The following is a 25456-nucleotide window of genomic DNA, read 5'->3' as shown; positions in this document are numbered from 1 at the left end:
ACATATTTTATCTAAACAAACATTTTTAGATGCACTGTCTCGATAACTTAGATATATGTATAACAATTTATCGTGAGTATAACGCATAACAGTTCGACACGACACGTCTTGTCGCGTAGTGCGTATACCTCAAGATTTGTCGCATCGCTACCGGCTACCTACGCTGCAGTGCACAAACGCCTAGGCCCTAGAGTCTAGACTGTGGCATAGTGGCTAGACCCTAGTGCTGTTGGTCTTGGTCGGACGGCCGGACGCGGGTCCGGGGTCGGACCTCTATTTCGAAAATAACCGGTCATTTTGTAAAACTTTGTGATAGATTTTTGAAGGTGTTGCCAGTGCGGTTACACAAACACCCTTAGCAAACACCACGCAAACACCTTACCTTAATAATTCTGAAATATTTATGAAAATAACTGTGAAAATAACCTATTAATTATTATTATTATTTATATCTTTTTTTCCACTTTGTTAAATTTTTGTTTAATAATCTGTAAACCTAAAACCCTAAAAAAATTATCTGTCTAAGTGTCTATGTTGTGGTCTATGTACTATGTACCTAGTCTGTGGTGAGTCTGTGCGATTTGACAATTGACGATTGTCGATTTCTAATTTTTAGATCAAGTTTCAAGAAGCGCTGTTCTAGATGTTGTTGAATAAATAGTGATTTCTTTGTTCTGTGTTTTAAAAAATAGTATTTCACCAAAAATAACTTATAGTGTCTGTTATTAATATAGTGTTAGCTCAGAAAATTTATCATCGATAACGTAAGTGTAAAATGTGGTACAATTTATTTCGATTTTACGAATAGGTAGGAGAGGATAAACAAAGGAAAATAATATTAGAGCATTTACGCGACCAAAAAGTGAGGGTCCAGTAATATTAATTATTATAACTTATGTTTTTAAACATGATTGTAAAATATATAATATTCATGATTCCAGCGAAATAAAGGGAACTTTAAAGAAGTTCCGAATTTGTAGGTCGGAATGTATTATTATTTTTTGTTTTCAATTTGTGGCTGGTAGGTATGTACTGAATGTAACTAGAGATACCTATTTTGTTTTATCTATATTCTATACAATCTACCTTGATGCAAATTTATAAATTTTATATACCTAGTAATTAATTATAAGAAGAACCAGCATGTATTTTTGATATTTCTCTTAAGTAGGTACTAAAGTTTTCTTTAGAAAACTTTCTTAATTAAAACTAAATAACCATTGTAATGATACTTTGTTAACAATTTTTAATAGAATAGTAATTATCAGTTGATTATTCCTATAAACACATTTAATACTAGGTACATCTATACATATAATAAATCTGTAGAAGGGTCAATTCTGTACATTAAAAATATTGAAAAAATAACTAGCAGGGGGTGTTACTGGATCGATACCAAACCCAAATATGTGATTAAAAAATTTTTTGTCTGTCTGTCTGTCTGTCTGTCTGTATGTGAAGACATCACGTGAAAACTACCGGTTCGATTTCGATGAAACTTGGTATAATTATACCTTATTATCCTGGGCGTAAAATAGGATACTTTTTATCCTGGAAAAATACGTAGAAAAAAAATTAATCTCAATTTTTGAGTTATCCATAGACATTGTTCTGTAGTAGGTACTTACCGCGAACACACGTTGCGTATTATTATAGACCTAGCCGTATTTGGGTCCAATAGATATTTATAAGATGTCATTGTCCGAGTTACTCAAAATGGAGAAATAAACCATCCACGCAAAGACCGACATCCGCGCGGACGGAGTCGCGGGCGGAAGCTAGTATCTATGTTGCTTTATGTTAATAATATAATTCAATTTGGGCATACACCTGAGATAATGTGAATCTTAAAGGAGTTATGACAAAGTTAAACGGATAATGAATATTGCCTATTGGATTGTGTATTGATCCTGAGTCTATTTTATATTGGACTAGCGGTCTACTCTGGCTACGCCCGCGGTACATGTTTATGTTTTATTTGTATAAGTCGAACTATTGTTGTACTTTATGGAATAATATAAAAAAAAAAACTTTAAACTGTGTTCTACTTAATCAATAGTATCAGAACATCATCAATAATACTTCTACAATATCCCATATTCATGAATTTGCTACACAACTGAAGTACAAGACGTAGTGTACATATATATACTGATTTTCACGCATGCTTTTCTGATTGCAAATAATTGGTTGTGATTGTGAATTTGTAAGGTTGTGTTATCAAGTGGAGAAGAAAGAAAGAAATGAAGCATGCTACACTTGTTTTCTCTATGAATATTTTAAACTTTCAAATAATTTGTTGTCAAAAAAATGTATTTTTGGTACATTTTGTGAGAAAAAAGACCTTGATAAGTTTAACCTTCATAAAAAAATACACACAAAAATACACTACATAAAAAATAAATATGGGAGAGTTGAGGTATTTTTTGAAATGATGCCTTGTTGTGAGGAAACTGCTCTTCCTTTGCCAGCTTTCTTTTCACCACTCAAACATCAACGGCAACTTCTTGTTTTTTCTTTGATTACCGCCGTGATTGTCCTAATTACTTTCCCTGCCTTTTTTAAATACACTTTCTGCATGGCGTTATTGAATAACTAAGTCTTTATAAATAAATTGTTACTATTTTGTCTAGACGGAATTGAGACCAAAATTTGTAACAACACTTTATGCCATTGCCATGTGATTTAAGCTTGCATGATTTGTATGTATTTACTGTTGGTTTGGCTGAATAAATAAATGCCATTATTATAAGCCATGCGTCCTGCGCGTGTTTCGCTGTCATAGAACTTCTTTCCATCCGGTGTCCATTGACACATCTCAAGTTTTTTTCCTTGTTTAGTAATAACAAAAAGTTAAACATATTCGCATCGATTATTTTTGCCGTCTTTGACTGGGTCGCAAACAAACGAACGAAGTAAAATTTCAATTTTTTTTTAATTTTAACAACATGAAATTTTATATAACTACCCTCTGATAATTTTGTTACTTATTGATATATTTTAACTAAAGTCGGTCTCGGTATAATACTTACGGTAATAATATTAAATCTCCCCAATACCGAAAATACATAGAACTCCCCTCGTAAATATCCAATGGTGACAGATATTTTTAATTTGGTCTAACAGTTCCTGAGATAAGCGCGTCTAACAAACAAGCAAATACACTCTTTAAAATCTTTATGCTTCAGCGTAAGGGCGGAAAGTTAGTTACATATCGTAGCGCTTCGTGATGATAACTGACGTGACGGGGACATATAAATATTTTTTTACATAAAATCTTTAAATAGTGAAAAAGAAACATTCACGTTTCAAAATCTCTGAGCTGAGAACCGAAAACCGAGTTGATTAAAAAAACCAATCAATCCATACTATAATACATATTATAAATGCGAAAGTAACTCTGTCTGTCTGTCTGTTACTCAATCACGCCTTAACTACTGAACCAATTTGCATGAAATTTGGTATAGAGATATTTTGATACCCGAGAAAGGACATAGGCTACTTTTTACTCCGGGAAATAGTTTAGGTTTTATCCCGGAAATCCCACTGGAACGAGAACTATGCGGGTTTTTCTTTGACTTTGCGGGCGAAGCTGCGGGTGGAAAGCTAGTTTAAAATATTTTGAAAACTGATAGACAAAATTTATGTAAACTATTTATATTTTATACGCACAAAAGTCGATTTAGTAAACATAACTTTGTATACCTAGATACTAAGCCTAGATAGAAAACAGAATGAAAAGCGGTTAATGTTCGTTGGTGTTTAGTTCACCATATCGAAATCGTCCAAAATCTTTGGTATTTACATAGGCTCTCAATGGAGAAGGAAGTACATAATCTTGTTTACTCTGATTCAGTTACATAATGCAAAACATGTTTTTGTTTTTCTTTATAGTGCTGCCAATACTTTGCAAAATGCGCATTAGAATTTACTGCACGAAGAATTGTTGTGTTACTAGTGTTTTAAACTTTCAATGGGGTATCTGAACAAATGTGATGCTTAACGTTACTAGAATACGGTTCAGTATTATATGCCTTCTATTATCGACTACAAAATACTGGCCTTGTAAATTTTAATAATACGCAGGAGGCAAGTAGATAAATGTCTCGTAAACACTACGTCATGACACACCCATTATTAGACGAATAAGGCGCTTTGCCATTTAAAAATTTGATTTAATAAATAATAGCCTTGAACAAACCGATTCTTGAATCACCTCTTGAGGGGAAAAATTAATTATTCAAGTCAATAATTTTAATCATAAATTTAAATAAAAATTTAAATTAATAAATATAACAAATATAGATTCTAGATCCTAGATGCATGTCAACAATACATAAATATATAGTTATAATTATACATATTTTAACCGATTATAATCAAGAGGAATTCATTATTCAAGGTAATTTTCTTTTGAAACGACACCAAATTTGTTAACTAAAATAAAATTATGTAAGTAAGTACCTATAATATAATAAAAATATTATATCACGAGAAAAAAGATATGAAGTGCTTCAGCACTAATAAAATAAAAAAAATTGTTTCTGAATTAATTTATGAGCAAAAACTTGATATCAAAGGCAGTATTAATAATAATTAATAATCATACCTTCAGATTAGCTTTAATTTAATATGAACAATAAGATAAGCGCTTTTGAATATTGATACATATTTCATATCTTTTAAATATTTTGAAAGAAACAAAAAAATACTTATCACGTGATATTTAATATATCATTATATCATAATTTAATATATCATAATTTATGAAAAAGTATTGATAACCAATAATTAGACTGAGCTCGTTCTACTGAAGTGACTTTCACAACGGAGTGGTACGACATCACGCCATCCAACACGCGTATTGGGCCGGTCGGTTTCCCTGAAGCAGGGCTCTGTGGAACGATACTATATTATGTACGTACTAGTGTGCGTACAATCATTCGACGTCACGTAATCTGCAACACCAACGTATCACGGTAACGTGAGTGGCGAGCGACTGTGAACACGCCATTCAGCAGTTTGTAAGCGTATTCGATACAGTTAACACGACGTATCATTTTTTATTTGTAAAATCGGCGTGTGCATTTGTTTACGAAATAAGTGCATCATACTTCCTTGGATAAAAGACGAAAAAGTGCAAAGACTAGTGTACAAGTTTGGTGTCATCGGTTTTCTAATTAGGTATTGTTTTATGTTTACTTTTTAGTCCTAACTACTTATTAATATATTTATATAAAATTTTCATCAAGATTCAAGATTAACATTTTATTTTGTTTATGAAATTTTAAATTATTCATTTTATTTTTATGAATTCAAAGGCTCGTTAAATTTTCTATTCTTTTATTTTCATAAAAATTTAATTTTAATCGACCTTATGAGAAAGATTACATCTACCAAGAATTATAATTATGTATACATATGTTATTACTAATTACCTTTGAATTTAAAATACATAGGTATTTAAAAATATCATCCTGTAATAGTTTTAGTAGAGCTGAGTAAGTGAGTTTTAAAAGTGCCCCACACAGCACACTACACTATTATTTCTATTAGGTATTGTATTATTGTTATTTAATAATTTAAGTGTAAGAGAGCAATGAAAAAAGTTACCTAGGTAAGTATATATGCTATTCTTAAAACTTTCAAGATTCTTTATACATTTTTTTTCTAAGAAGTTCCTTTGAATGCACTTATTGTTATTATGTATCACAACATTATTGTAATTTTTTTTTGTAAATTTAACGCTGATTTATGTAAAACTGAAAACTGGGTATAAAAAATCCTTAGTATGTGTATAGGTGGATTTGAATGTATAGTAAACACGAATTCAATTTGATTTTAACTTAGATTTTAAAATGAAGATATAGTTATTATCATATAGGTAGGTAGGTATATTAAATATGTTTTGACTATACCAAGGATAATTCGACTTTATTAGGTCGTTTAAACTAAAGTTGAAATACCTACCTATATCCAGTCAAATTACCGAAAGAATACATATGAACATTTAGGCAAAAATTGAATTAGGTATTAGAACATTTTCGTCATTATCAGCTTTATTTACAGGAATATTTTCTGTGTTTAGTAACTAATCATTCTTGAAAAAAAAAATCTTGTTTGTCTAACTTATTTTTATCTTAGAATAAGTAGGTATACCGTTTGCCTATAAAACAATATGCATTTAGGTACCTACATCCTTGAGATTTTTTTTTACATTTTCATTTATAAAATGTACTTATTCCGAACATTCGTATTAATTTTCAGCTCCATGCGAATTTTGGCACTTTGGATTTGTTCAGTACATACCTAATTGAATAAGAAAATAAATATGGCTATTGGTATTTCATATTTTGCAGTTTAATTAAAGATTATTTTTTTATTAGGTAGTTTAAATCACTAGTTTGTGTGATTATCAAGTCTGATGTGCGATCCAAGACCCATATATGTATACCTACTTACCAATTACCTATACACTTGTAAATTCATATTTCTATTTTACTCGGATTAGTCATTCTCTTTGGTGTTTGAAGTGAGGTTCAGAGTCCTCAACGAAGATTGTCATGAAAAAACCACGTGCGTTAGCGTAGGTATGAAGCTAGAGCCAATGTCACGGAAAGGCACAAGAACTGAGGTGAATGAAATCTAAATACGAGGGCGATTCAATAAATACTTAGCCTAGAAAAAGTATACGAAAATTTTGGAAAAGTAGCAATTTATTTTTCAACATCTCTCCTTTTAGTTCAATATACTTAGTCCAGCGATGCTCCAACTTTTTTAACCCGTCCGAAAAATATGTTTTCTCAAACTCTGTAAAATAGGCCTCCGTGGCAGCTATAACCTCCTCATTTGATCCATATCTATTCCCGACGAGGGATTTTTTCAGATTAGGAAACAGAAAGAAGTCACCAGGGGCTAAATCTGGAGAATACGGTGGATAAAGCAGCAATTCGTAGCATAATTCGACCAATTTGGCCATGGCAACGGCAGACGTGTAAACCAGTGCGTTGTCGTGGTGTAACAGCACCTTTTTCTTAGCCAGATGGGGTCGTTTTTTCTTTAATTCGGCGTCGAATCGGTCCAATAAATTGGCATAGTAAAGTCCTGTAATTGGTTTACCCTTCTCGAGGTAATCGATGCAGACAACTCCTTGTGAATCCCAGAAAATGGTGGCCATAACTTTTGTGGCCGATTTTACAGTTTTCGCCTTCTTTGGAGTACGTTCCCCGGTCTGGATCCATTGTTTTGATTGCTTCTTGGTCTCTGGTGTGTACCAGTGAATCCAGGTTTCATCGACTGTCACAAAACGACGCAAAAACATCCCTGGATTCCGCTTAAACAACGCCAAACACGTCTCCGACGTGGGCTCACTGTTGCGCTTGTTTTCCGGTGTGAGTAAATGCGGCACCCATCGCGCCGACAGCTTTCTCATGCCGAGTTCCTCGTGAAGAATATGATTGACTGTTCCTTCTGAAATGCCTACAGTCTCAGCTAGCTCCCGAACCTTCAATCGGCGATTTGTCAATACGAGATCATGGATTTTTTTAATGTTTTCCTCCGTAGCAGCTGTTTTTGGTGCACCTGGACGTGGTTCATCAAAAACCGACGTACGGCCACGTGCAAACTCGTTGAACCAATTCTTGAGGGTGGCTATCGATGGAGAAGAGTCACCGTACACAGCATCCAAGCGGCCTTTGATTTCGATACGCTCTTTCCCGTACAAAAATAGGAATCAAATCACCGAACGATATTGCTCTTTTTCCATTTTTGTAAAACCGATCGATACGTTCGCTTCCATAGGTTGTCAAATTAAAACAAATGAAGGGATTGGAATGAAAATTAAAAAAAAAATACTTAAAAAAGAATGAGCTACATTGTGGTAAACCTATTTTGAAACAATAGCGCCCCCTGGTGATGAGGCTAGGTACTTATTGAATGCACCAGGTACATACATATTTATAAATGAAAGATATAATGAGGGGTACTTACCTTGGTACTTACAATCATCGACATGACGTATTCCATCATATAAATGTTAGGTAGGTTCCTACGTTTAAGATTTCCTTTGTCATGTGATTCGCAGTTATGCGTGAATCATAATAATACATAATAAATAGGTCAACGTTTGTAACTCATGTTCATTGTTATGAAATTGAAAGGAAAAGAATATTAGTTCCTTACACATAAATTATTAATAATTAATGTAATAACTCAGCCCCCGGAATCACAGACACAATAGAAAATCTATTGTGATTTGTGTCGTGGTCCGATCGGGCCGCTCGGGGCTCAATGGGTTAATTACCTACATACTGTATTGTTATTTGTTAGGAATTAGTTAAGGTGGGTGTATATTGTATTTCCCCCCCAATCAGTTCCAAGCCTTGTCGTGGCCGGGGGGGCTCAGTAGCTTGGAGTGCCCTCGTGTACTCTGAGTGAAGCTAATTGGACGCGGAGGGGCTGAAAGGCCGGTCTGTCGTCTGACGACACGATTGGTTCGACGGCCAGGGATCCATATAGCTGGCTGGCTGGCTTGAAGGCCGGCTGGCCGGGCTGGCTGAAACCGGCTGGTCACACCGGCTGCCTCGCTGGCTGGCTAGGGGGCCGGCTGGCAGGCTGGCTGAAACCGGCTGCTCCACCGGTTGGCTGGCTGGCTGCTTTGGACGGCGGCTGGCTGGCATGCTGTCACCGGCTGGTTGTCCGGCTGGCTGGCTGGGCGGCTGGATGGCTGGCTAGCTGGCTAGGATCCTCCGGGGGGCCAGAATTGGCTCAGGTGCCGTTGTGGTACGGCGAGGGATGGCGGCTAGTGGTCGCGGCCTGGTAATTTGGCTGGGCAAAACGGGGTTGGAAGGTCGATCGGGGCTCGCTTGGGTCTCGTTCCGACCGACTGGCAGGGGGCTGCGCTTTGCGGCGATGGATGGCGGCCAGAGGCCGCGCGCGTTGTTTTTTGTTGGTAGTCTAACTACCAACAAAACAGGGGGCGGGATCCCGACGCGTCACTTTTGTGACACGTGGTGACTCCTGTAGGTGGGTGTAGGGCGGCGGCTGTCCTGAGACAGCCGTCTGCCAACTCGTAATCCGGTCCGTGGGGCCGGAACGAGGGCCGCCACCTCTGGTGTGAGGTGGGGGCTGCGAGGGAAACCTCTATAAAAGTGCGCCGGAGGGTCGTTTGACGCGTGACTCACGTTTCGGAGGGCCTTTCGGCGCGCGTCCTTCGGCCGGTCAGTGCTGGGGTCGAGGGTTTGGGGAACGCCGATGATGGAACGGGGAACAATCCATCATCGGCGAGTGGGTGGCGTGAGCTCGTGTACGGCTTGCGCCACCCCGGGGTGGGCATTTGGTGGAGGGCCTGGAAACAGGCAAGTGGTGGAGAGCCTGGAAACGGGCAACTGCTGGGCGGGACATGCGGAAGATTGCGAATGTGTACCCGCATCCCGTCTAAAGCAGCGCGTTGGTACACGGTGGGGTTTTGGTCGGTAGGAATCCGACATAACCCACGGCTCCTTCCCCGGGAGCCGTGGGTATCTTAGGCAAGATTTCCCCACTTGAAAAAAAAAAAAAAGGGTGTATATTGTATTTAAGACAGGTGCTCATATTCTGATGATATTTTTTCTGAATGTTATGTTCGCAAAAACGAACGTTACCTACTTATAACGTTACGTTTTTTTTTTTTATTGACGATAGGTAGGACCTTTAATACTAAAGGTATTTTTAGGTAGGTACCTATGCTATTTTTTATTTTATAATATTATAGATGAATGAGTAGTCCATTCTTTAAAAATTACAATATAATATTTGATATTTGTTTATACAAAATTATAGAATAATATTGAAAAATACAACTATTAAGTACAAAATTCAACTATTATACATTTTGATAGTAATTTTGTACGCATAATTTTATTTTTTATCATGTTTACGTGTCCAAAATTTCATAACATACCTATGACAGATAACTAAATTCTTGTTATGCTATCGGCGGATATGTGATTACTTATAAGCTGTAATATGATTAAAAAAATCGGTCAAGTTCGACTTGCACTGTCGTGGATTCCTATACCATCGTGATTCTTTTTAATTGTGGAGGTTCGTATTTGCACAAAAAATCAAAGTCAAACTGTGTTGCTGCTTTTTGTGTTGAACAAATCGGCTGGTTTTAAATTAAATTGTTGATTGATCAATTTAAAATGTAGATATAATAATTATTATGACAATGCCTGATGGTTTAAGATAATTTAATTATCTTATTTATTTTATTATCATGTCAATGTCTCTTATAATTTGTCCGCTTAGAATTTAGATTGAAGTCGATAATACATATAAAATTTTATTACATAATGACGTAAAGTCGTTGTTACCGAACAAAATGTAGGTGTAAGACTGACTTTAGAAGCTGTAATATGATGACCGCTAATATATTTATCATGAACACTAATAAGATTGTCATAATCGCCATTGACGTAGCTTGACCTTTACTTCGGTCGATAAAATTCCATGTAATGTAGGTAGTGGGTACAATTTTCTACAAGTACCTAGGTACTTTGTTATGACTGACATCAAATAAATTAATAAACTTCCATTTGTTACAGATTTTCCTCTGTTTCAAGATGGGCTAATCTGTTCTGAAGTCGATTAAGAATAAAACACAGACACTTGATTGCAATAAGTGAACAAGAGGCGAAGAAAAAATCGGCTATAATCATGTATTCTATGAACTACATCGGTACGTTCTTCAAGAAGTTCTACAATGAGATAAACAGTGCGACGTTGACGGGGGCCATCGACGTGATCGTGGTGGAGCAGCCCGATGGCAGCTTCACGTGTTCCCCGTTCCACGTGCGCTTTGGAAAACTGGGCGTGCTCCGTTCCAGATTTAAAGTGGTAATTTTCTTTCTAATAATAACCAATTAACAGATTCGCATTTCTCTAGTTGGATAAGACTTTACTAACTTAAATACGTAAATGTATCAACCTTAAATCGTTGAATAAACTTCTCTGCTAAGATATTGTAAAAATAAACTTTACTAGATTAACATGAAACTTAACCTTGACATTTTGTTACAATATTGATTTATCAGCTTAAATAGATAAATAATTTTAATCTTAGAGATCGAGTTCTCAATTTTATGTCAATATATTATATGCATATTTAAAAAACAGCAAAATTTAATCAGTTGGTGTCCTTCCTATCGATAATAGACCGCTTAAATATTTAATTCAAGAACGTGTATTTTTTACACACATTATCTATGCTCGATCCTTATGTTTATTTATGGTTTCACTATTAAGCTATTGATATTACAACGATGTACCAATACGTTTATATAATAAAGTTGCTACATTCTTATTCATGTCAAAAGTATTGCCTCAATAGGCCAATACCAAAAGTTGCCTTCCTAATGAAATGGATTGGTTATCTTATAGATATAATGTTAGATTATTCTCTCGTTTTTTATGAACCAGAACGCGTAGAAAAGTTTCATTTAAAAAATAATAATATGTTTAATGTCATATAAATTGTGCATGCGTAATTAATAAGTAGGCGTGATTTTGCGTACAATGTGCATGTTTTGGTTCTATATTTGCTATAAATTTTGAAAAGCAAATGTTGAGATTTACAGTCTAAATAAATAATGGGACGTATATGTTTGTAATTGGCGGATAAGTGTGAATTAAATATACATAGGTACATATAAATCAAACACACTTTTATAGAACCAACATTGTAGGAAGATTTTATGTGAGTTGTTATATTACAAAGGTTCCAATTTAGTCGTCATGAAGTTTTCCTAACAATTATGAACGCAGTTTTGTAAAACATACCTATTTATTATTTAGTTGCTAACTAGGTACTTTTGATATTTTTCTCAAGACTAAGAAAATATTACAATTTCGCACATATAATAAATGAAAGGGCGGTATGCTAATTCGGACAATATTAATTTGCTGGTGAAACAATTGGCGTTAACAAACAATTTCAATAAATGTAATCTTTAATTACAATGCCCAATTGGTTATTAATGTGTACTCAATTGGTAAAGAAATTACGTACAATATAAATAGTTGTCGTCATAGTATGATTTCACGCATTATTTTGTAAGACGAGCACGAAAGCGATACACATATATACATAAGGTTTACTACATTGTTAATTTGGTAGGTATGCGTATGATGCGGCAGAGCAGTCGACAGTGAGTTAGATTAAATCGCTGCGGGAGTAGTTACAGCTCACCGCGTTTACGTCTAGACTATTCTGGAAAAGAATAATAGTCAATGAAGCGACAGAGCTGCGGCTCATCCACGTTATAGGAAAATAGACTCTTTTTAGTTCTATCACGTTATCATTTTGTGTGCTTAGATGTTAGGAAATTCATTGCCAGGGCTAACTGGATGGGTGCAAAACATACCAATATGTTTTATCGAATCAAATGATCCATTGAAGTATTTCAAATGCTTACATATTTGACATAGGTAATATTAGTGATGCTCGTTATCTATTGCCAAATCGAGAGAGGAAATCTGCGACTGATTCACAGTCAAATTGGAATAATGCCAATCGAGGGATACAAATTCACCAGAGAATTGTATGAAAAATTTGGCACAAATATTTGTCTTCATGAGGCCACCTGTTTTATTTTTATAAAGTCTGCTTAAATTTTTCGCAACGTGATGGAAAAAATGTGTGTGACATTGATCGCTATAGACTTCGGCAAATAGTGACGATAATTGAATTAATCTTTATTTAAACATGGTACATATAAAAACCAAAGAACTGTCTTCCTCAACTGTTTAGACACTCGACTCTCGAGTAAAACCCATACAATGATTCGACAAAATTCAATCATGCCGTCATGCAATATTCCTATTTTCCTATAGTTAAGGAAAGTTCCACTAACGATTAAGGATTCTGATCATTTTTTTAATATAACTCATAATCATTTAAAGTACAATGAATGTAGAAGTTATTAGGCATACTATCTTCTTAGTAGTTACAACTTAGGTACATGATATCTATTACAATTGCAAATTTTCGGGTATAGGTAGACCTCGAGCTCAACGGAGAGCCCCTCCCGATTCATATGAAGCTAGGTGAATCTGGTGAGGCGTTCTTTGTGATGGAAGTCGGTGAAGATGAGGCTGAATGCTCAGCGCATTTGGCTACATCGCCGATACCGGCCAATCGTTTCGACGATCTCTATGAACCCCGCCGTAGGAACTCGCTGTCCGTTGTGGAACCCGACCATGGACAAGCATCCGATTACACCAAAAGGAGGTAAATTTTATTCACATATACATTTCATGTCCCAGATAGACGTAAAAATGTGCAGTCACTAGTCTTGTTGTAAAAATAATTATTGATATTGATCTTGAAAGACGTCGTCTGTGTATCCGGAACATCAATTTATTTTCTTTATTGTATTAAATACAACTACATACTTATAAAATGCTAATAAGTTAGAGCAAAAAGTGTTATAGAAAGTATGTCAAGTTAATTTATAGCCCGTTAAGCAGGAATACGATGTTTGGACCGTGAGTGCACACAATAACGAGAATGGCAGGCAATGACATTGCCCTCCAAAGTCTTTTTTTGTATTAATAGAAAGCTGTCTTAGTAAGTTCTAATTATTTGACTAAGCGTGAATTAACTTACTCAGACTGTCTTTCTATTTTTTGACAAAATAATACTTATAACTACAAACAATAAAAATGCAAAGAGGGAATTTTGAAATCCTATTTTAAAGTATTTATATAAATATTTAATATTGTAAATAATAAATATTTATACTGCTGTCTTCCTATATTCACCAAGTAATACATACTATAATTACGACATTTTTAATCAGGTACACAGCAGACGGCAAAACGATGCAGAAACCTGACTTAAGTAAACATTCAAAGAAAAATACCAAAGAAGATAGTAACAGAAACGACGAAAACGAAGCATTATTTGAGATGGATGGTCTCAATGAAACCACTGACTGGACAGATTCCAAACCAAAGACATTTTCGGCGACGCAGCTCGGTGCCGGCACTGAAGCGAGCCAAACTGTGCAAAAAATTAGCGAGACCAATGACTTTAGACCTATCGACGTCATACCCACAAACCAAGAAGATACGAAACAAAATGGAAATGGCAAGAAGAAGAAGAAAACGCGGAAAGTTAGCTCTAAGAAAAAACATCAAAGGAAGTCCTCTACCAGCTCGATTTCAAGCCAGTCTGAAGTCACCGGCTCGGAGCTGCGCGCCTCACAGCCTACCGCCATTCCAAATACCACCGATATTAATTTCTTTAGCGACTCCGAAGCTGCCGCTCTCAAGTAAGTTAAATATTGATTTTATGCATCGTTGTATACCCATTTACGTATAAGCATACAAATCCCAAAATTGAATTAATTAAATATGCTAAATGTAGCAATCTGTCTTAGTGTTTACTTGTTTAAAGCTGCCGAACTTCGACAAAATGTCATTTAACCCATCAGCCCCCGGAATCACAGACACAATAGAAAATCTATTGTGTCGTGGTCTCATTGGGCCGCTCGGTGGTCTTACATTTACTGTTCAGCTATAACTCGATTCCAATCTTAATTAGGGATATTGGCAGGAGATCAAAGAAAACAATTATCTATACATTGTACATTTGTTGGTCTAAATTTAAGAAAATTCATAAACATTAACTCGGCATCTCGTTGCAGTGAAGAGATGTCAAATATGAAGCTGAATGGTGAAAACCGCATACCATTGGCGTTGTCTGATACAGCGTTCGAGGTGCACGCTGCCTCCAGACATACGTAAACATTATTCATAAATCTTATAAACGCTTGCTGTAAATAGTGTTTCACGTCTTATGCAATAACTATTTTGTAGTCTTAACAGTGCCTTACGTTAATCATATTGAGGGTACGTCCACTTTTCTGCCAGATGCAATGTATGTAGTTTGATAAATCTTTTAAATTAAGGCTCCATAAATAGATTATGAACAACGATCTAGACAAGTGGACGTTAACCTTATTTCGTATCATTGAATAGTCACGTGTGTTGTTTATGTTTGACTTAACGATTTTCAAAGAATGCATTTTGTAACGTAACCACGCTTGAAGTAGAAAATAATAATTATATTTATACGTAATTAGGCAGTAGTCACGCTTTCGCACGTACGAAGTTCATACTGACTCATAATCATTGTAAATGAAAATTTTTTTTGAAAACAAAATTCTTATTAATTTGTCCTGATATTAAAATAATAGTAATACGTATTTTACTGTCTCCAGTCTAGACTTATAGTACGTTAAGTAATAATAACAAAATTTTATCGTTTTAACGGTAAATAAATTGATATTGTATTTTACCTACTATTATAAAATAAATATATCTTAACATACTTGAACTGAAAATGTCACCGTTAAAGCAAGTAGAGTCGTAAAATTTAAATCAAGATTTACACGCAAGAATGCGGACACTTGGATTACAATAACAATCTAAAAAAAAATAGAAGAATGTAAAATAAAGAATGTTAGTTTCGCCCAATGTATTATTAGATAGCGCAATGTGGCTCGTATATAACCGGCATAGTATTGAGTTGATAAATTGGTGTACAGGAAAGGATCTCGTCACGGCACGCCCGTGCAATCGGACACTGAAGTGGAACTGGCGCGCACCACATCCGGTGACAAGTCGTCCCAGTCTTGGCGCTGGGGCGAACTACCGGAACCACCGATTCGAGGAACACAAGTTGTGGAGACTCCAGAATCGCCAGCCTCTCTAGCGTCACCAATAGAGCCAGCTTCTCCCACAGAACCGCTCAGTTCTGATGAGGAAAGACACGGGCGGCGCGGAGTTCTCAGCGGAATGTTCAGATTCATATCCTCAAAGGAAGCCACCGAACCGGGCGTAGAAGGCGTCTACCTCGACGATCTGGACAAAGGAGAAGTCGATCCGGACATTTACTTTCCCAAACATCATGCGGGCCGATACAGAACGGGTATGTAATTTATGTATCTGACTTTATCTACAGGAATAAATAAATCATTTGTTATAAATTATGTGCTATAAAAGGAATTTTATGACATTATTGGTAACATATAACATGTTAAACCTATATGTGATTCACTAATGGAAATTATGACACAATAATATTATACTAGGTAGAGAATAGTTAATTATCTAGAAAAACATAATTATCTCGTCATAAGGAATTTAAATTACGACATGCGATGTATTCTTTAGTGGAACTTTTAAGAAATTAACATAAATCAATTCTGCATACCTACCACCACAAATATTACGGTACCGTTTAATTTAGTGAGAATTCAGGTTACAAACATGAATATTTCTTTTGTTATCCTCTTTGTGACGTCACCAGTATGTGTGGTTTTATTTTTTATGTTAATTCTCAAACCAGTTAAGAAATGTTGTCCTTTATTGTGTTACTAGCTTTCCGCCCGCGGCTTCGCCCGCGTTTTCAAAGAAAACCCTGTTCCCGTAGGATTTCCGGGATAAAACCTATCCTATGTCCTTTCTCGGGTATCAAAATATCTTTCATGCAAATTGGTTCAGTAGTTAAGGCGTGATTGAGTAACAGACAGACAGACAGAGTTACTTTCGCATTTATAATATTAGTATGGATTTTTTACCTATATTTGACTGACCGGTTGGCTTAGTTGGTAGTGGACCTGCCTTCCAAGCCAGAGGTTGTGGGTTCAATTCCCACCCAGGGCAAATATTTGTGTGATGAACAGATGTTTGTCTGGTTGTTAATTATCTATATAAGTATTTATTTAAAATTATATATGTATGTTAATCAGCTATCTGGTTTCCATAACATAAGATCTTGCCATGTGTGACAATTGTCCTGAAATATTTATTTATCTACAATCGAAGTCACTAGTTAATTTTTTGACGATTATCACGAGTGGCTGAGTTGGTCAGGCATCCGCCCCGGAATGGCGCGAAAGGATGCGGGTACGAGTCCCGCCGCGTGATCGATTTTTTTCTATTCTTTATAAATTTATATGATTATTTATTTATTGTTTTGTTATTTTCATATACTATCGCTCCTTACTATGTAGTGATGTAATGTGTCCCGTTCAGGTACAACAGGCGCGGCATGTCCCACAGAGGAGGAGTACGAGTCGGGCAACGGTCCGTCGCTGCCGCAGTCGCCCGCTTCGCCCGCCTCGCTCGAACCGGCCGCGCTTGACTCGGACGACGATGAAAAACTGCTTGCCAAGTTAGTACTCATCTACACTTATATTATAAAGAGGAAAAGTTTGTTTGTTTGATTTTAATGAATAGGCTCATAAACTACTGGACCGATTTTAAAAATTCTTTCACCATTCGAAAGCTACATTATCCACGAGTAATATAAGCTATACAGGGTGTCCCACTGTTGGTATACTAAGCTCAGAGGAGGTTATAGTTTTGCATACGGTGAGTACGTAAAAAATACTTATAAAATTCCAGACGCATTTTTTTTTTCAAATAGATGAATTCTTAAACCTCTATGTACACCCATCACAAGCAACCCGCCCAACTTTGCCGCCAGCACGTGAGCTATCGTTTAAGATTATGTTTTCATAGACAAAATGCTCATATTAGAGAAGTGGTATATGCCGGCTGCGCGAAGTTAGAGAAGAAAACATGGAATTTTAGGAAATATTTAGCGAAAAAATTTTGACGTAATTTTGTTGTTTATGTATTTTTTACGTGATCAGTGTATGTAAAACTACAAGTCCCTTCGCGCTTAGTATACCAATAGTGGGACACCCTGTATATTATCACGCTAAGACCAACAGGAGCGGATCCACTCGGGTGAAACCGCGTGGCACAGCTAGTAATTCATAAAATGTTAAAAAATGGTGTTAACAGTAAATATGTACGTTGTACACTGTTCTATGGAAAAAATAATTGTTGAGAATTTGAGATCGTAGGATGATTTGTGTTGTGTAGCTTTGTTGTAGCTTTGAGAAGTTAGGTGCAAAGTTAGTCTGAGTGTTAGTAAAAAATGTATTATAAGCATTTGTGTTTTGCCAGTTATTTTTTCTAACCGCTATTGTAGAGAAAACAATTTCTTTAAACCCGGTTTAATTCCAAAATTGTAAAAATAATAGTGCATAGGTGATTAGAATAATAATTATTATTATATTGAAACTCTTTGTTTAATATGAACTAGATGTGCTCGCATTTTCGTTTGTAATTTGCATTTTTATCATTGTTAGTGTGCTCTTTTTGGTTGAAACGAGATATTTAAAAGGATAGTAATTAGTATAATTCTCGTTCAACCAAACAGACAAATTCATTAAGTTCATAGTATTTAGTAACAAAAGACTCTCTACGATTCTTATAATTTAACGATCTCCTGATGAAACGAATAAGCCGCGTTTCCACTTGTAATAATTTGCTCACAATAGATGACGTTCAACATGTTTATTCAATTTTCTTTATAATATCTTTCATTTAATGTTTACGATGAATACATTGTCGTGCTATAAACAACTATATGCACTCACAAACACCTATAATAAATTAGTCAAAAATGTGCCAGTCGCTGGTACGATGAATTAAACATAAATTGAAGTGAACCTTATTTCGTAGCCGATATGTTCAAAGAAAACTCTGCCTCTACACGCGTAGGCAGAGTTTTGCTTTGGACAATTTTTGAGCGTGATTGTAAATTGACTTGTTTATTGTACGTCAATGCATGAATGCGAATCTAATATTATTACGACGTAAACTAATCTAGTATGTTAAAATACTTAGAGTATATATTACAATAGTATAGAGCGAGTGTATTGCACAAATTGCATAGTGCGCATCGTAGGCAGATGAGATATAGATACTATATAGATGTGTGTGTGACAAATAGGGATGGGTAGATATCAATTGCGTGTTGAACTATCGATAAGTTATGTAAATAAATATGTATCATAAGTAAATTTTATGTTCAATAAGTTATTAAAGGAAAAATATATGAATAAAGTATAAATATGTAATTTTAAATTTGTTTACCAACTGAATAACGTTTGTTTATTCCATTTGAATATTAAATATTATATAAGAAATTTTCTTGTATTAATTATAAGTACTTTAAAAAAATATGTTTGATTGGAATATCAGAAAAACGTGAGTACTTTTTAAATAATCTATACATATAATAAAATCGTAGGAAAGTCAAAACTGTACATTGAATATTTTTTTAAAAGAATACATAATCCATGATCTATAATCGATATAGAAGCCAAAAACATAGTTTTTAGAATTTTTGTCTGTTTGTCTGTTTGTCGGTTTGTCTGTTTGTCTGTTTGTCTGTATATTTGTCCGAGCTAATCTCGAAAAGTACCGCATAGATTGACTTCAAATTTTGCATAAATATTACTAACAGGTCGGGTGAGGCTTTTATATACACATTATCATGCTATCACCTCCGGGGGAGGAGCTGTGAACCTTTATTTTTCTAACGTATTCCGTTTATTACACAGCGTACAATCTAAAGACTCATGTTTAAATGTTGTTTTTGGGTAAGCCACGCTATTATCTAGCTTTACACTATAAAAACTACGTCATTTACGTAATTTTGGCAGAGAAACAGTTTAATGAATCTTAGTAGTATAAAGACAAATTTGAAACAGCGCCATCTATGAGACTTCATTAAAATCAAATCAATTTACATGTTTAACGCTTCTTGCAAATTTATAATTAAAAATTAAATAATATGATGTTGGTGGGGTTTTTAATTGTACGTATTTATTTAACTTTTTAACCCATGTCTTCCCAGAGTCCACTTCAGGTGCTTATATTTTATGTGAATATACTAAATAAAATTTTACAAGTGAGGGTAGATGTTTATTATTTGATGTCAAACAAGACACTATTAACAGTTAATTGTGACATTTTAAAAAATCCTTCTTGCGTTCCCACAAAAGGTAAGTTGTAGCTTTTATATTTATTCTTTATTAATTAATTATATAGTTAGACTCATGTTTTTAATTTGAATTGAAGTTACGACAAAATAAGAAAATGATGAAATTTTATTTTTATGTATAACTTTTACAAGACTATATTAAACGCCCAAAGAAGGTCACTTTAGTTCTTGATAGAATTTTATTTGTTAGTAGCTTTTTAATAAAATAAGGTAAGTAAAGTAATCTTTTCATTTTTTTTTATTTACAGATTCAATGTTCATAAAAATTAACGATTTGCATGAGGATGTAGTAGAAATAAATATCCTGGCGCGTGGTCAATTGTTGACTAAAGTTAATTTCCAACGTATGGTACAATCATTGGAAGAATCTTGGGTAATTTTAGAGGATATTTTTCGGGAATGAGAAAAGGGGCAGCCAACTACGTATCAGCGTGCGTGCGTGAGAATCTACCTACGTTTTAGTACCAAAAAAAATGTTATTTTGAAACGTAAATATTGCACTCACAACTACTGTACAAGTATGATTTTTAATCGTGCTTTACTGTCATCTGATTGTTTTATTATCGTTATGGCTATCGCGGTACAGATCGTACTGGGATCAGAGTACATATTATTTATCAATTGGTGTGGTAATATACGTGCCACACCAAGTAAAATATTTACAATCATACCAAATGGATTAACACGGTATGTACATAAGGCGGTCTTATCGATTACTAGCGATCTCTTCCAGACTGCCCAAGGTAAGAGATAAAGAATTATACTCATGATCCAGCAATTTTCAACCGAAAAAGAAGTTTTTCTGTAATTGGTAGTTGTTTCATTTATTTATTTTAAATACCTAATATTTTACTTTTATATTTGCCCATTTGCATTACATTCAGCTTCCATAAAACTTATAAAAATTTTATGTTTATTTCTGTCTAATATAAATACTCTTTTTTAGATATAAATAACAAAAACAACTTTTTTATTAAAATTTAGTACCTTGGGAAGATATTATCTATGTGTTAATAGAACAATACATAAAGGAAATTATGTTACGATTTTATACAATGAAAATATGTAAAAAAATATTAGCAGGTGTAATTATTAAATTGATCCCGAACCCAAAACTGTAGTTAATTTTTTTGTCATTTAGTGTTTAATTCATGTCAATTGGTTAATTAATAAAAAAAATTATGATCATTAATTAAATAATCACGGCGAACATTTGCTAAGGCATTCATGTACAAGGTGTAATCGTTCAGTGTGCACAGGCGATTTTTTTTTGTAAGTATTACAGATAACAAAAAACATACATTAAGTACATAATATGAAATATGAATATCCCGTATACATTTAATATGAAAGATTTTAGCTTTCTTTTTCTTTTTTTGGTTGTCTGCTTTAATTACTTCGCAAATTTGAAGTGGCATTTTCCGCGCTTTTCCGGACATTTTCACGCATTTTCCGGATATTTTCCGGGCATTTTCCGGGCAATTCCTCACTCATTTTCCGGGGATTTTCCAGGCATTTTTCACGCCTTTTCCGGACCATTCCACGCATTTTCCGGAGATTATCCAGGCATTTTCCACGCTTTTCCGGACATTTTCACGCGTTTTCCAGATATTTTCCGGGAATTTTCTGGGTAATACCCAGGAAATTTCCGGGGATTTTCCAGGCATTTTCCACGCTTTTTCCGGATATTTTCCAGATATTTCCCAGGCATTTTCCAGGCATTTCCCAAGCATTTTCCGGACATTCCCTGACATTTTTCCGGGGATTTCCAGGCATTTTCCACGCTTTTTCCGGACATTTTCACGCATTTTCCGGATATTTTCTAGATATTTTCCAGGCATTTTCTGAACATTTCCCTGACATTTCCCTGACATTTTCCGGAGATTTTCCAGGCATTTTCCACGCTTTTCCCGGACATTTTCACGCATTTTCCGGGGATTTTCCAGGCATTTTCCAGACATTTTCCTGACATTTTCCGGGAATTTTCCAGGCATTTTCCACGCCTTTTCCGGACATTTTCACGCATTTTTTGAATATTTTCCGGGCATTTTCTGGGCATCTCTCAGGCATTTTCCGGGGATTTTCCCGGCATTTTCCACGCTTTTCCCGGATATTTTCCAGAAATTTCCCTGGCATTTTCCGGAGATTTTCCAGGCATTTTCCACGCTTTTCCCGAACATTTTCACGCATTTTCCGGGTATTTTCCGGGTATTTCCCGGACGTTTTCACACATTTTCCGGATATCCCCGGAAAATGCCCCGGATTTCCGGAAAGTACGTAAGTTTTTTAGCTTAGATAAGTAATAAATTCTATTAACAATTCTATGAATTGTTTATGGTAGTACGTGTTTACTAAATAATTGTATGTAAAGTAGTAACTACTATGCAGTCGCTATTCCACGCGGACGAAGTCGCGGGCACAGCTAGTAAAGTTAATAAAATAAAAGATCGGGTTTAGTGCTATTTATTTAATAATAAATCAAACAATAATAATAATGTTTTAAAAATGGTAAAAAATATTAAGGAATAATTAATAATTTAAAATGATAATATAATAAATAATATTAATAATTTTTTTTATTTAATTTTATCCATTCTACTATCAAAATCTTCAATATCAATTTAGCGGTTCAGAAAATATATCGTAACATTACATACTTTACATTTACACTATAATACATTCGCATTCATAATTTAGAAAGTGTATCATACAAAACACACCACAGAGAGTTTTAATTTTAAAGTTAAATAAATAATTTGTTAAAATATAGTTCTTCTAGTAAACTTTATATCGAGTACAGCGTTGGTCAGGTCACATCACTACGATCACGTGGCGGCAGTGAGGCGCGCGAGCGAGCCTGCGCGTGTCCGCCTCCCACCTACTCTTCACCCCCGCGATGCTAGATTTATTTTCATAAAATGATGTATAACAATCGACTGACTGATGAAATGTGATAGTGGATTTCAATTTTGTGTATTCTCTAGTATCGTTTTTGCAAGATAGAACTGCACATTTCACCACGTTTATTCGTAAATATGAAAAAAATCCAGAGCAACGCACTTCGTGAGCACTCAACCACGACTGCGAGCGCTCGCGGCGGGAGCGTCGTGTTGTTCCCACCTGTGCCTACTGTTCCCACTTGGTTGTTCGCACTCTATAGATAGTATATATACTCTAAGTTAAAATAATTCATTATAATGAAAAGTGGGACATCAGCGGGTCATATCATATTCCGGGAATTGCATTGTCTGTACGATTAAATAATCGTACAAATTGTCGTAGGGGGTGCGTGGAAGTGTACGCGCGGGAGGGCGCGGTATCGCACGCGCTGTCGTACGAGGAGTTCTGCGCGGCGGGCGGGCGGCTCGCGGCGGAGGGCCGGCTGGAGGTGCGGCTGGCGGGCCGCCGCCTGCCCTGGCGCAGCGCCGGCCCGCTGATGCTGTCGCTGCTCGCGTACCGGCGCCCGCTGCCGGCGGTGAGTGCACATATACACGTTAGTTCTGCGCGGCGGGCGGGCGGCTCGCGGCGGAGGGCCGGCTGGAGGTGCGGCTGGCGGGCCGCCGCCTGCCCTGGCGCAGCGCCGGCCCGCTGCTGCTGTCGCTGCTCGCGTACCGGCGCCCGCTGCCGGCGGTGAGTGCACATATACACGTTAGTTCTGCGCGGCGGGCGGGCGGCTCGCGGCGGAGGGCCGGCTGGAGGTGCGGCTGGCGGGCCGCCGCCTGCCCTGGCGCAGCGCCGGCCCGCTGCTGCTGTCGCTGCTCGCGTACCGGTGCCCGCTGCCGGCGGTGAGTGCACATATACACGTTAGTTCTGCGCGGCGGGCGGGCGGCTCGCGGCGGAGGGCCGGCTGGAGGTGCGGCTGGCGGGCCGCCGCCTGCCCTGGCGCAGCGCCGGCCCGCTGCTGCTGTCGCTGCTCGCGTACCGGCGCCCGCTGCCGGCGGTGAGTGCACATATACACGTTAGTTCTGCGCGGCGGGCGGGCGGCTCGCGGCGGAGGGCCGGCTGGAGGTGCGGCTGGCGGGCCGCCGCCTGCCCTGGCGCAGCGCCGGCCCGCTGCTGCTGTCGCTGCTCGCGTACCGGCGCCCGCTGCCGGCGGTGAGTGCACATATACACGTTAGTTCTGCGCGGCGGGCGGGCGGCTCGCGGCGGAGGGCCGGCTGGAGGTGCGGCTGGCGGGCCGCCGCCTGCCCTGGCGCAGCGCCGGCCCGCTGCTGCTGTCGCTGCTCGCGTACCGGCGCCCGCTGCCGGCGGTGAGTGCACATATACACGTTAGTTCTGCGCGGCGGGCGGGCGGCTCGCGGCGGAGGGCCGGCTGGAGGTGCGGCTGGCGGGCCGCCGCCTGCCCTGGCGCAGCGCCGGCCCGCTGCTGCTGTCGCTGCTCGCGTACCGGCGCCCGCTGCCGGCGGTGAGTGCACATATACACGTTAGTTGTAAGATTATCAAAAATTGACAAAGGATTCTGTTTTTGCTGTTTACTTATAAACAATCACTGCCATCTGTGAGTAGATATCGCAATTTAGTTAAAAAAGGTTCAATAATTTGTTATGATAAAAATTTATTTCTAACGTAACGTATTTTCACATCTTTTGAATGATAAGCAAATGTTTCCTAAAAATATTCCCAAAACAAACTATTTGTTAGCACACGAATTTTTGCTTATTTTCCTCAGCGTTCATTTATTTTTTCAATCCATAGCGCGTCATGGAATCACTAGAGAAGGATGACAAAGAAGTGCCCGAGTCACAGCGCGCAGACGCAGCCAAGCCCAGGTCTTACTCCTGGTGGTATTGGAGAAGATCCACCTCCGATTCCAAGAGGTCAGTATTATACATTATTTATTCGCTAGACCTCATCGTTTTTCTATTATAATGTTTAAAAGTATATAAAAAGAAAATGGTGTTGAAATTTATTAAAATTGTGTATAAATAAAATTAGAAAATCATAAATCAACCTTGATAACAATTTATATCAGACCAAGAACCACACTTCACGTCGAATTTTAAAATATTATATGTAATCAAAGTAAGAATATTGATTTATTACGCTCGATAAAAACAAATACAAAAACTACGACAATATTGATGAGTCACTCAGAAAAATAAGCGAATACAAAAAGTACTCAACATTAATTCTTAAACTTTTTATATCCGTAAGTCGTTGTGCCAAAAAAAAAGTACAACACATAGTTTACGATGTATAGCACACAAAGACACGTGTATTGTAGTGAAATTGTCTCGATTCTCGCAGACCGAGAGGTGAGCCAAATGATAGCCTATTTTAATATTATCACATTTTCCGGCACGTTATACAGCGTGTGACGTTATCTCAACGATTGTATATGGACTCATTGCAGTTTTCTATTTTATCTACAAAAACATTAGGAACACTCATGATTTATTATTAAATAAAGTCGATTCGCATCTGCGAATTAGTAATTATCTATTGCAAGAAACAGAGTAATTCATATACCTAGCTAAAAAAAATAAAATATGCTGAATATTAAATGTTCTAGCAATTAACTGACTAGTAACGTAAGTTTCT

The 25456-nt window shown here is 36.8% G+C and overlaps 1 protein-coding gene across 4 annotated transcripts in view; it reads left to right on the top strand.

Annotated features, from left to right (window-relative positions):
• Window positions 1-624: 624 nt before the first annotated feature.
• LOC123693207 (phosphatidate phosphatase LPIN2) overlaps window positions 625-25456 on the top strand; it is a 35851-nt gene continuing 11019 nt past the window's right edge. For 2 of the 4 annotated variants that reach the window (XR_006751663.1, XM_045638209.1), the window contains exons 1-9: window positions 625-764; window positions 10587-10878; window positions 13038-13270; window positions 13842-14315; window positions 14691-14786; window positions 15594-15976; window positions 17086-17224; window positions 23198-23390; window positions 24611-24732. Coding sequence is in view for 3 of the 4 variants with exons in the window: in XM_045638209.1 (XP_045494165.1) it covers window positions 10699-10878; window positions 13038-13270; window positions 13842-14315; window positions 14691-14786; window positions 15594-15976; window positions 17086-17224; window positions 23198-23390; window positions 24611-24732 (1820 nt within the window). In the remaining variant the exon portion in view is untranslated. Of the gene's footprint in view, window positions 765-5009; window positions 5185-10586; window positions 10879-13037; window positions 13271-13841; window positions 14316-14690; window positions 14787-15593; window positions 15977-17085; window positions 17225-23197; window positions 23391-24610; window positions 24733-25456 lie in introns of those variants that run through there. The other 2 variants (XM_045638214.1, XM_045638221.1) reach the window with 2 other exon arrangements.

Source organism: Colias croceus, chromosome 1 (assembly GCF_905220415.1).
Source record: "Colias croceus chromosome 1, ilColCroc2.1".
NCBI lineage: Eukaryota > Metazoa > Arthropoda > Insecta > Lepidoptera > Pieridae > Colias > Colias croceus.
Note: the sequence above shows the minus strand (reverse complement) of the source record. Positions and strands in the feature narration are given on the sequence as shown.